This window comes from Neolamprologus multifasciatus, chromosome 4 (assembly GCF_963576455.1).
Source record: "Neolamprologus multifasciatus chromosome 4, fNeoMul1.2, whole genome shotgun sequence".
NCBI classification, from domain to species: Eukaryota; Metazoa; Chordata; class Actinopteri; order Cichliformes; family Cichlidae; genus Neolamprologus; species Neolamprologus multifasciatus.
The window spans coordinates 9,331,836-9,344,768 of NC_140442.1; the positions used below are offsets into that span (position 1 = coordinate 9,331,836).

General features: G+C 42.4%; 1 protein-coding gene across 1 annotated transcript; it reads left to right on the plus strand.

Annotated features, from left to right (window-relative positions):
* The first annotated feature begins 1,211 nt into the window (after positions 1-1,211).
* Positions 1,212-8,825, plus strand: lfng (LFNG O-fucosylpeptide 3-beta-N-acetylglucosaminyltransferase). Its single transcript, XM_085156411.1, has 8 exons — positions 1,212-1,769; positions 5,585-5,633; positions 5,855-5,957; positions 6,036-6,189; positions 6,284-6,369; positions 6,770-6,935; positions 7,027-7,112; positions 7,198-8,825. The coding sequence occupies exons 1-8, from the start codon at positions 1,359-1,361 to the stop codon at positions 7,262-7,264; spliced, it is 1,122 nt and encodes a 373-aa protein (XP_085012537.1). The 5' UTR covers positions 1,212-1,358; the 3' UTR covers positions 7,265-8,825.
* The last annotated feature ends 4,108 nt before the right edge of the window (positions 8,826-12,933 follow it).

Below are 12,933 nucleotides of genomic sequence, written 5' to 3' on the forward strand. Positions count from 1 at the left end.
CTTCCAACTTCCAACTTCCAAGCAAGCACCAAGTGCGCTACCATGTAATGGGAAACTCACAGAGAAACTCGCGGATTCTTCAATTGACCGCTGCGGCTCACCTGCACCAGGACAAACCTCGCCTACCCCACTCCTGCTTTACAGGTGAAAATAGAGCAACAGGACCGCTAGTCTTTGACTTTATTTATTTTCTGCTGTGTTTTACTTGCATCTATTTGAAAGAGTGAGTGTAAACACACAAAAAAGATATTTTATGTGCTGGAATGTGCAGAAAATAGGTTTAAATGTTAAACAAATGTCTTCCAGTCAGAGAATGTTGCATATAATTACATTTTTGCTTGATGCATAAAGTTAAAAGATTAAAACTAATAAAACAAGTTTTAAAAAGAGACGTTTCCATTTGATTACATTTTGTATGATGGATTATGCAGAAAAAGTAGAATTGGGCTGAAAGATCTATCGCTTTATCACCTATTCAGGTTGTAAATCGTGTTTTTAAAAAGTAACAAAGTAACAAAGTAATTAATTACTTTTGAAAATAAGTAATCAGTAAAGTAACGGGATTACCTTTTTGGGGAAGTAATCAGTAATCAGTTACTGATTACTTTTTTCAAGTAACTTGACCAACACTGCCCATGTGATTGACCAGACTGCCTAAACCTGACAGTTGCTGCAGGTTATTGAGGCTCCACCAGCTGAATGTTGGTCTAAATGAATCTCTTTTGGTCAGCATCCCAGCACTCCATTGCCAGAGCCAAAATTTGAATAACAAGTGTTCAGGAATGGCCAACTGTTTAGTGGCCTCTCAAGGTCAACGGAGAACAATGGAGGCTGTTTGTCTGGTGAACACCCGGCTCACACTCGGGCGAATTCAAATCGCTTCACTTTGAAAAAGAAAGAAATTTAAAGAGGGGAAAAATAAGCGTGATTTCAGTGTGGTGAACAGCATCCTTTTATTAGCCGATGAGTCACAGCATTGTGGGGATGATGCACTTTTTCTCCAGGTGCAGTCTCTGAAACACACCTTTCTTCGTGACCAGCTGCAATTTTTGTTTTACTTGGGTCAAACGTTCACTTTCATGATCTGTGAAAGGACAAGCTGCACTCACGCACGCACGCCCCGTTGCTGCATCACAGGCTGAACGCTGGATTCACGGACCTCCCACGAGGCGTGGCCAAGTGTCGAAGCTTATATATTTTCCTCGTGAACGTTCGCTCCTGTATTCTACAGCTATGCAGCGCTACTGAGTTGATGTTTGTCCTTTTGCGTTTCATTGAGGAAAAAAATTACCATATGGACTTTGCATTGGGAGTTCGTTTAGGCGCTTCATAGGTTTTAGTCGTATTTAGGTTTAATCATGTTGAAAAATAATGGAAAGAAGACCGCAATCTCAGTAGCCTGCACAGCATGTCTCTGCCTGCTGCTGCTGCTCCTGGTTGCTGTGCAGCATCACCGTGTGCAGGTGAGCGAGGTGACGAGCGAACGGGACATCGGTACGCGCGCTCTGCTCCAAGATGCCACGCCGGGAGAAGGGGAGAGCGCACCGCCCGAGAGCGCACGGGATAAGAAAGGATTCTCGGCTTACTTCACCAAACTGACCCGGGGACGGAGGGAGGTGGAGAAGCCCGCACGCTCGTTCGCGGACCCCCCTCCAGCTGAGAACATCAGCGCGGATGACATCTTCATCGCGGTGAAGACCACCAAGAAGTTCCACCAGTCCCGGCTAAGTCTGCTTCTGGAGACATGGATCTCCAGAAACGTGCAACAGGTAAATGGGAAAAGTGTAGCATGGAACATTTTCAGCTCGTTATCAAAACACTGCGCGTGCACAATCCGAAAGTTAAAGATTTCAGTGACTTACTTTGTAGATTATGTCATTGTTACTGAGCCCGCGCTGCATAGTTGTAACAATAATCCAGTGTACGCATGCAGGTGAAGATGATGTTTCATCGCTGTTCACGGTGCTTTATTGTTCCCCTTGTCACCAGATGACATACTGAAACGGCCACACTGTTCACCATGCTGAATTCCCTCTGCTCTGTCACTTTTTATTTTCCCCTGAGTGATGTCCCTGAGAACGGAGGGAGCAGTTTCAGAACTCCCTCTTCTCCCCTTTTCTCAACCCCCCTCTCTCCCCTCTCCCTATTATCCCCCCTCTTTTGAGGTGTCCCTGTGAATGTCCCCGGTGCAATGGATGCTTCACAGCCACCGACTCCAACGCTGTCCCCCTTCCAGGGCTAACAAAGCTTCTTTCTGAAGGGGGAAGAAAAGCTTTCCCAGCCCCTTGTCTCCCCTCTCTCCATGGGAACGTGGGAGCTGAGTCTGGGTCAAGCTTAGTGGAGGGATGGGAACGCGGGGGTTTCGTTTAGGGGATGCCTGGGACAAAAGGGTGCATCTATAGGCTTGCTTATGCTGGGAAAGAGCACGCTGAGTATGAAAATGTGTCCTTGAAAACCAAGCTCCTTTAGAGGGTACACAAAGACAAGGCTGAGGAAACAGTAGCTAGTCAAAATGATTTTATCCTACACCTCACATGCGCTTTTGCAGAAGTTGTAATTTGTTTCGGCTACAGTCACATAAAGGTTTTCTTTTTATTCCAAGCAGCAATAAAGTTGAAGGGGATCTGTTTGATGCCAGGGTTTCAATTAATAATAGACTGTCACAATCACTGTGTGAAAAGGAGTAATGATTAGATGGAGTAGATCAAACCATGATCTGCAACAGCTGCTTACATGGGAACAGCTTCTGCTAATTGTTTGCAATTACTGCAGTGGATGATGTTAGTTAACCCATTTAAAACAGAATTATCAGCAGGGCTGAGAGGCAGGCAGCTGGTAGGTGGCTGCATGGACAAAAAGGACAGACTGAGCACCACAATGCATGAAGGAGTTCCTGGAGAAGGGGTGCCAGGTGGTCAGGGGAGACAGCACAATGGAAGGCCTTAATGCCAGCCATATGATGTTCCGAGTTCCCACCATGTACATATGGCCATCCTCTGTGATCAGATTTGATTCTCACGCTCAGCTGATGGACATCTGTGGAGTTTGCATCAATGTTAGAGTATCAGACAAAAAGTATTATTTCTGTATAAGCAAGTATGTTTCTGCAGGCTTTTACACTTGCTTGCTTGCTTCTCACATCTGCTCAGTATGTGATCTGGTGGTGTTTCTGTGAGAACAGGGAAGGTAGATTATCTCTGTGATAGGTTTGTTGACACAATAGTGCTTGTGGCCTTCTTAATCTTTGAGCGCATACATAGCATAAATAACACTTTTGTAAATCCAGCTTGTTTCGGTCTTTATGCACATTGTTAATAAATGCTTTTGGGAAAAAAACCACTCAGTAGCTGGGACTTTACGTTTAAAGTTTAATTCCTAACCATCCTCTTTACTTTCTCTCTTTCCGGAGTTCATTTGGAAATCTGGCACATATGAGCGTTTTTTTTTTTTCTTCAGTGTGCAAAATTATTTCTAGTGTCTGGACAGCTGGCACCGACATCTTCACGGTGGTGTGCCATGCATTCCTCTCTTAAGAGTCTGATAATTAGCCAGCCGTCCAACAATGAGATCTTGTAGCATTTAGGGAAAAAAACCCCACTTGGAGCTGCAGTTCAGTTATTCAAATGGCTTCAGTGTAAAGAAATAAAATACAAGCGGTCAGAAAGTGGGTGGATGTCATTAAGGAGGAAATCCTGCTGTTAATCTGCAACTTCTGATTTGGAAATTGACGAATGCATGCGTTTTATGCCATCAACTTATCTTTTACTGCATCCCCGATGAAACAATTCTAATCCTGTGTGATGTCTGCCAAATTATTAGTCTGCACAAAAAGTGCTGAAATGCTTTGAAAAGCTGGGACAAAAAGGGGAAGGAATCGGGGTGGAGGTGGATGATGGAAAAGAAGGGAGCCCAGTGCCCTTCCTTCCTGTGGAGCTGGAGGCAGCCAGCCAGGCACCACGTTCAGCTCAGACAGGGCCATGCCAGACCTTCCTGTGATCAGGAGCGCAGCGCCGCTCTTCTCCTCACCTCTTGCCCTCTCGCCTCTTATCTCTGCTCCACACAGGACCATCTCTTTTCTCTCTCGTGCATTCTTTTTGTTTGAATTAGTATTCCATGAAAGTAGCTCTTTTAGGTTTTCAGTGAAGGAACAATGACTAAGGAAAAAACTTCACTGGGAGATTTCTCTTTAGTTAACTCCTGCAGCTGTATGCAAATGCTGGCAAACGCTTTACCCAGTGGAGACTTAACCCAGCATGAAAACTCACAGCATTGTTCTATTCAAGAGGCTCTGGCTGTGTGTGTGGGGGAGACGACAGGGGGTGAAAAGGGGGTGATTGGCCACACACGGTTTTTGATTTACTAATCAGCAGTGAGAATCCCACCACCGCTCCTCCATCCACCCTCCTCCTCTTTCTGTCAGTACCCAGGCAGCTCTGGCAGCTGCCTCAGTGATTAGGCTGTCTATTGAACGAGCTTTAAAGCAAACAGCGCCAGCCTCTGATCCCTTCACCAGCGAAACCACCACTGTTCCCTAAACAAATACAGGCTCATGGCTTCAGCGTTGAGCAACATCTGCTCAGAATTTGTTCCACAAACTGCTTGAGCAGCCTCGCTTTGTGTTGGGGGGGAAAACAAAAACTAAACTGGAGCAACCGATGTTTCATTTAATTCAAGTAAAGTCAGCGGCCTGCTTATAGATGCACATCGCAGATTGCAGTTGCTCAGCAGCAGGGCGATGGTGGTGAACGTGCAGGCATTAGAGCTCTATCTGTTAGTGAGGGTTAAGGGAGCATGACCTGGCATGTAGAGACACGTGGCGTAGATAGGGTAACGTGGTGTTCGGCAGGTGCTGCCTCACCTGAGGTGAAGAGTAAACAGACTACTGGCGGTTACAAAGCCTGGGGCCGGCCGCCTTTTCATCACCACTATTCAGCAGCTCGCACCTGCTCTGTGTGAGTTGTCATAAAGAGAAGTCTAATCTCTTCCCGCTTCTTTTAAGTGTGTTCCTGTAAGGTGCCCTTTGTTCTTTACTCCTCTTATGACTAATTGCTACATTTAACAAGTGCCTGCAGTCTGGTGGGTTTAATTCTTCTAACGTTTTTGAATCTGTCAGTCACACAGATGCGAAGACAAAGAGACAGACATTTTTTTTTCATGCTGCTGTTTTTATCAGTGTTAATCATTTTGAAGCTCGGCAGCAGGTCCAGCAGAGCGACGAGGCTCAGCCACGGGATGTGATACATGAACGGGGGTGTGTGTGTGTGGGAGGCGGACAGTCTGCCTCCTCCTTTGTTGTTTGTCTGGGATGCTTCGGGGCGGCTGCATAGTTGCCATGGTGAGAGTAAAATGCAGGACAAAAGGCCTTTATTAGAGCAGGAGGCTGTTTAACTCAATGCGTTTTCCACTGCATAAAAGCAACGCTGATTGATGCTAATCACACCAGCTGGATGTGACGGAGAGAGACTTTGAAAACGCTGTTGAATAAGACCGTGTGGCCACTTCACATGATCAGCCAGAGTAGCTATAATTTTGTGGTTCTGAAGGCCAAGTCTCCTTATCTGTGATTTCCCTTGTTTGTTTACAGACGTACATCTTCACAGATGGAGAAGATGATGAGCTGAAGAAGAAAATCGGTAAGTTTTATGAGGGAGCTTTCAAGTTGCCAACAAAGATGCATCTTGTTTGAGAAAGGCACCATCAATGAGAAACCGAATCCCATTTTAAAAGCCATAAAAATTTTGCTCTGAGCTTCTTGTCTCTGTGAAAGATGACTTTGAAATACACAGATGCTTCTTTGATGATGCCATGCCTCATGTTTTAAGCCATAACTCCGTTTCTTTCATGACCGCCACAGGGAGTCATGCAATTAACACCAACTGCTCTGCGGCACACAGCCGACAAGCTCTGTCTTGCAAGATGGCGGTGGAATATGACAAGTTCATCGAGTCGGGGAAAAAGTAAGCATCGCTTTAGAAAACGCTCACTTGCGCATTAGAGGAGAATGTCTTTGATCTAATAACTGTTCTGTTTTGCAGGTGGTTCTGTCACGTAGATGATGACAATTACGTGAATGTTCAGGCCCTGGTGAAGCACCTGTCCCAGTACCCCCACACCCAGGACATGTACCTCGGCAAACCCAGTCTGGACCGGCCAATAGAGGCCACAGAGAGGCTGGGCGACAATAAGATGGTATGCTGAAGATTGTTGTTGATATTGCAGTATATATTTCAATGGTGACTCGCCAGATGGTAGCATTAATAACCTTTTCGTTCTCCTTTTATAGAAACCAGTGAATTTCTGGTTTGCAACAGGAGGAGCAGGTTTCTGTGTGAGTCGGGGTCTGGCGCTGAAGATGAGCCCATGGGCCAGGTAAGATATTTATAATTATACTGCACTAACATTGCATTTGCCTTGTAGTGAACACATAAACTACAAAAAACCCCAAACGTCCTCAATAGTCGATCCAATGGATTACTACATTTGGAATAGTAAATTTCTAAGCTAAAGCCCAATAAAAATAAAGGCAAGAAGTAGTGCCCCAAATCCCCACCCACACCACAATGCCAACCTTGGGCTTGTCTTTACTTGGATCTATAACCAGCTTGCAACACCCAGAGACTCTAGAACTGCCATTATAAGGCAGTAGGTGCAAGGCTTTAGGTGTTTCAGAGGCGTGTTACAATTTCAAAGTGACTTACTGTCAGTAGAAAGGATTCGTACAGCAGAGCAGAGTACACTGGCACTGACCAGGTGACTTCTTATTTTTCAGTGGCGGTCACTTCATGAACACAGCCGAGAAGATCCGTCTTCCGGACGACTGCACCATCGGCTACATCATCGAGTCGGTTCTGGGGGTCCCCCTGACCCGCAGCAACCTGTTCCACTCCCACCTGGAAAACCTGCAACAGGTGTCCAGATCTGAGATTCACAAGCAGGTGAGAGGCTTATAGGACATGCTGCATCCTTGAGAAAAGGACAAATCCGAGTGAATGTGGTGTTCACGTTTTTGCTCTTTTTTTTTTTCAGATCACTCTAAGTTATGGGATGTTTGAAAACAAGAGCAATATCATCAATTTGAAAGGAGCGTTTCCAGTAGAGGAGGATCCATCAAGGTGAGGGGCTGTTGTACTTAATTATAAGACGTATTAATTTAAGCACATTTTCAACATAGATCTAAGTCTTTTTCTTGTCTTCCAGGTTCAAGTCTGTGCACTGTCTCCTGTACCCAGACACCCCGTGGTGTCCTCCCCAGGTTCCCTATTAGGGCGACCGCTCCTTTCTCATCCTCGTCTCCGTCTTGCCTCGGTATCTGAAAGGCTCGTGGAGACCAGTGTTTGGTATTAGACCATGTGGCTGCTGTATTCTTGCTGCAGTGGTGCATGGTTTTTAATAGTTTTACTGGGCTGCTGTGCGGCCCGCCTCGGGACTCTTCCTTCCTCTCTGGAGCCAGAGCCTCATCCCGTATTATGGGGTACGGTCGGAGGACTTCAGCTCTGCAGGAAGTAGCTTTCATCATTAAGCTTTGCAGGCAATCAGTTGAGCTTTGTGATGTACATGTTGCTTGTAAATGTATCTGCTATTCTCATAGAATGTATTGTCTTATATTTGAGCCTTTTGCCAGCTTTACATTAACACCTTTTTTTTTTTGCTTTTTAAAATGCAGAGCCCTTCAAGTCTGTTTGTAGGCTTTGGGCTTTTTTTCTCATTTAATTGGCTTTTTTTTGTGTATTTCTTTTGTATCAGATGACTCCGGACATTTGCTCTAATATGAAGATGTTGTTGTGCTTTTAAGTTAACAGTGTTATATTCCCCAGAACCTGAGCTGGCAGTTGGCAGATTCCCAAACGCATCCTTTGGCGATCCAATCTGATGTGTATCAGGACAAAGCACTTTTACCTTCCTCATAGTTTTGTTTTTATTTCACAAACTTACCTAGTTTACGTCCTCTAATGATATACTTCAGATTTGTAGCCAAACTAACAAAAAACAAAAATAACCCCATAAAATCTCAACATTTGCTCCTTTTGATGTATTTAATAACACTCCTTGCATTAGTTACAATCAAGGAAAAGTAATGAGTGGTAGAGATTTTGCTTTGGGGTTATAGTCACCTTTGCTTTGCTTTGCTTTGACAAGTCTTTTCTTTTAAATATTGCACAGCTGTGTTTCAAATGGGCTGATGTTTGCTCCTCACCTCTGAAAGGTACAACAGAGCTGAATTACTGTCTTTTTAGTTTGGATGATTCCCATTCGAAGAAGAAAAGCAAGAGCAGTTTGAATCAGTAGCACAGAAAAGGAGAACCAGATGGGTAAACTGAGCCACAGTCTATAATAGTTTGCACAAAAGACTGTTGAGCCTCTGTGTTGTTGTCAATATGAATGTTCCTTATTTACACATAACATCAGCTGGTTACTGTTGAGGCCTGCGAGGTGAAAGCGACATCAGCGTTTCCTCATGGAGGTGTCTTGTGTTCCCTCTGTGTCATTTCTCACCCATATTGGGTTACGCTATACATCTTGATTACAGTATTGTGTACTGTACCTTTGTTTAAATGAGTAGGGATTGTCTATGCTTAGAATGTAATTTCCCCCTTTGTGGTTTACATACACTTAATGACCTGTATTTTTTTTTTTTTTTTTGGACTGCTTTAAACTGTGCTAAATGACTGTGGTGTTTTATTCTCCAGTATCTGGAGGGTTTGACCAGTTCATTCCCAATAACTGGCTCCTCAGGGATTATGAGCTGATCCTGGTATTAACTACCATGGGACCCACGGTGGGACCTAAAACTCTGAATAAAAATGCATAACCACTGAGAAACTTTCCATTTTTTGGTAATGTTTTTATTTGACTGTCTTGCAAGCTTAAGATGTTACACTTAATGCTCACATTAATCCTATTTGTAGTACTTGGTGCTTTATGGACACTTGAACTTAAATCACACATTAAATCTCGTAACAAAACTGTCACTCGTGAACTCTGGACAACACTGGGAGATTCAAAGTTTTGTTTTTTTTCCACAGTTGTCCTTTCTCGGGAGTAGCAGACAACAAAAGACACCCTGTTTCAGATGACATGTCAGTACAGGAAATGGTTTGATTTAGGTGTGGAAGCGGCTTTAGTAGAATCTGCAAGACACAGGATGATGATTTTCACGTTGCTGCATTTAGATATCAAACAGACTTTGTACAAACAGCCTGGCAGGTTAAAGACCTGTGACTATGCTAAAGACTGGTCTATATGAGTATTTCAGTTTTACTTTATAGCTGAGGCTTTTAATTCCTCTGCGTGGATTTGATAGCTGTAGTACACATGACTTTACAATGAAAGAAAATGACCCTTTCAGCATGAATTGTAGTGGTTACGCTCATGATACACATCCCCTCTACATTCAGAGATGGCTTTTCATAATCCAGTATTCAACAAATATTACTATGATGAAAGAAGCAGCCGGAGGCCCAGGTGTAGAGATGCTTAGATCGGTCCAGGTTTTCTCAGCCCTCCCTGCACTTATTCGTGCTGTTATAGGGTAACCCTCCTCTTGTGTTAGCTTTCTGTTATCATCTCAACGGGTCGGTTTTGACCCGTGAATTAAATCAGTTATAAAATACACTAAAAACAATAAGTGATCATCCAATTTGTTTCTCATCTCTTGGTTATCTTGTTAGGCTTCCTTATCCATGAAAATGTTGGTTTTAATACTTTTGGTCTGGGCCTGTGGGTCTTTTTTTTGTCACTATACCCCTCGATTTCGATTAAAAAAATTGTAAAATTAACCTCAAGAGAATCATATTAATAAATAAAAGGTTTTTGTGTTACCTGACTATTACTGAGGGGTATAGGACACATCTCTTAAATAAATCTGTTTTATTGATCTTTTTCATTTTAAGATTAATTACTAAAATGACATCTATGGTGTTACGGGTCAATTTCGACCCATAGATATTTACATCAACAAAAGACAAAAAAAAAATTGTTGTTTTTTAGCAGTAGACCTTTAATATAAACTGAAAAAAAAGAAAAAGTCCACTCCTCCTTTCTTTTGGTTATAATCGTGGGTAATTGTGGGCTTTTTATCACTTCCCAATGATACAGCTACATCTTTGTGAAGTTCCCTTTGTGAAGTTCTTGTCCGAGGTCATATCTGGTAAAAAATAAAATATTACAGCTGATATTGTGATCCTGCAGTCCAGTGGTCATATCGAGGACCACACATTTTCATTGTTTCTTCTCAGGGGTGCCACTCACAGCTTTGACTGTGAAAATCTGTACATTCTAGCCATAGTTGGTTTTTGCATCACAGGCTTCCCAGATTTTTCTGCCGTATTTCCCTGGCTTACTGGGTATGTATTGCCGGTAGGGGCATTTTCCTCGAAAAGTGGACAAGACGTTCATCCACTGTCACCTCTGGCCCTGGGATGAACATCAGGGGAAGAAGCTGCACCCATCTCTCCCAGACATCCCTGATGGGAGCAAGCTTGTCAGACCTCGGTCTGGTCTCTCTGTTGTCAAATCTGAGGACTCCTGAATCAAAATGATATCAAATGTGTGAAGTGACATCGTTGCCCAGAAAGTGACCAGATGTGTCTGTGTCTTCTGGATGATAGTCCACATTGTCTTCCTCCTAGAAACCTGCCCATCTGAATCGCTATGCTGCTCTGTGTCCTCTCCTTCATTTTCACCAAAAATATGATGCAGAACTTGGCTCACTGTGAATCTTCTTCTCATTTTTGTATGCTGCAAATTGTAAATGTGCACTCTGGAAGTCAAATGGCCACTCAAATGAGTGAATTCACCTCACATGTCTTGACATGTCCCGTCTTTATTTTGTTTTGTTTTTGTGCAGGTATACTGCAAAAAACACGCAAAATAAGAATCCCCTAAAGCTCATATGATTAGGAGAGGAGCTTGCTGTCAATGTTTTAGCTGACAGTGCACTTATGATTTCAGTTTTGGCTTTAATTATTGCTTTATACTCATAATATTATACCTGGGTCGAAACCGACCCTAACAACACAAATGTCATAATTTCAACTAGGGCATTTTATAATTTAGTGAAAATATTTTTTTTTGTTTTATTTTGTAGAAATAGAGGTTCCTGACAAAGTCAAAAAGCCTTGATACAATAAACAAATGTTTGTGATTTGTTTTATGCATTTGAAATTTAAAATGGGTCGGTGACGACCCTAACACGAGAGGAAGGGTAAGAGGAAGGGTACTTAGACTGGCTGCCATACATAAAGACAACCATTGACATCTACAAACAATTTAGATTCCCCAACTAACCTAAAACCACATGTTCTTAGACTGTGGGAAGAAGCCAGAGTACCAAGTGAGAATCTACACAGGCACGAGGAGAATGTGCAAACTAGACACAGGAGCGTCCCATGCACTGAATGAATCACAAATAACAGCAAAAATAAAACAAAACTAACACTAAACTCTATAAATCCAAGAATAACCAATGCTCAGTCATTCCAGTTATCACAGGAATGATGATGAACATCAAAACAGGAATCAGAGCCTAACCATCATCAAATCTAAGAGAACAACAAGACCAAACAGAAACCACATAATTAAAGCACTCATAGAATGATTTTCTATTCCATTTGAACACTCAGTGTGCTTTCAGTATTAGGTAGTAGGGTTCAGTATTTTGCCCAAGGATACTTTGATACGCAGACTAGAAGTGCCAGATATAAAACCACTGACCTTTTAACAAGCCACTCCACCTTCTGTACTACAGCCACCCTGGTTAATATATATAAAAAAAGAGTCCAAAGAAATTTAAAACCGCACACACAACAAATTCTTGATTGTTGTGTCAGTTTATATGTTTATATATCAGTGGAGGTGGTTGTTAGATTCACTGTTATGACAGGTAGACCAGAAGAGTTGTCATTTAAGGGAAATGATATGTTTTTGTGTGCTGCTATAACAAGATGTGATATGACCTGTGGATAGATTAAATGTACAGGAGTGGACTTTTTTATGCTGGGCTCAAAATAAGCCACTTACTGGTGGGTCACACTTTCTGCCCTGTGAAATATATTTAATAATGTTTTTATGTATCAACACTATCAGCTTTGTCTGTAATGGACTCTTTTTACACTGAAGTGTTGCTATTTTTATCTAGTTTTTATTTTCCACCACTTGTTATGACGGACGGCAATTCAGTGTCTTCCCACAAGGGATTTAACATGTCAAAGGAACAAAAACCCCAAATTACTACTAACACGGAAACTTTTTAAAGAAGGCAGAAATCTGCCACATTTTATTTTCTGCACTGTGAAGAATGAAATATTAATTAAAACAACTTTTCTTTTTTAAAAACTTTTTTTTTATCCTAAAATAAATAGTTGACTTGAAACGAAGCACATCGGCTGAACTCTGGGAGACACTGAACTGAAGATCCATCACCAAAGCCTTGCATGGGAGACAAATCACTCACAGCAAACATCCTCACCACAAACCATAATCACAGCTTTGTCTTCTATGGATGTATAGTGGGAAAAGCTTGAGTCTTTCATGTGTCTAAAGCTCATGTTCAAACACAGCAAGAGCCCTCTGCAGCCTAAATTTCCCCGCTTCTCTTCTGTTTTAACTCACAAAACATTTCCAATGAATCTGCACACGGGTTTCACACATACAACTAAAGTGAGCAATAGAGGCACTTTGATTCGTACACATTTATTCTGCTTCTTTGTCTTGCTAAGAGGAAGAGAAAGATCTGTTCCCTGGCACTGCACCCATGGGAAAAAGACAATGTGGCTTAAGTGCAAAACTCTCGTATTATTAAACTGTGAATGTGCAAACAGTAATTGGATCAGCAGCAGTTTGATCTTTTCCTGCAAGAGGGAAAGGTTTTTATATAAACAACAAATCATTAGAATCTCGGTCTAATCTGTCTTTAATCTTTTTAACCTTGGAGGA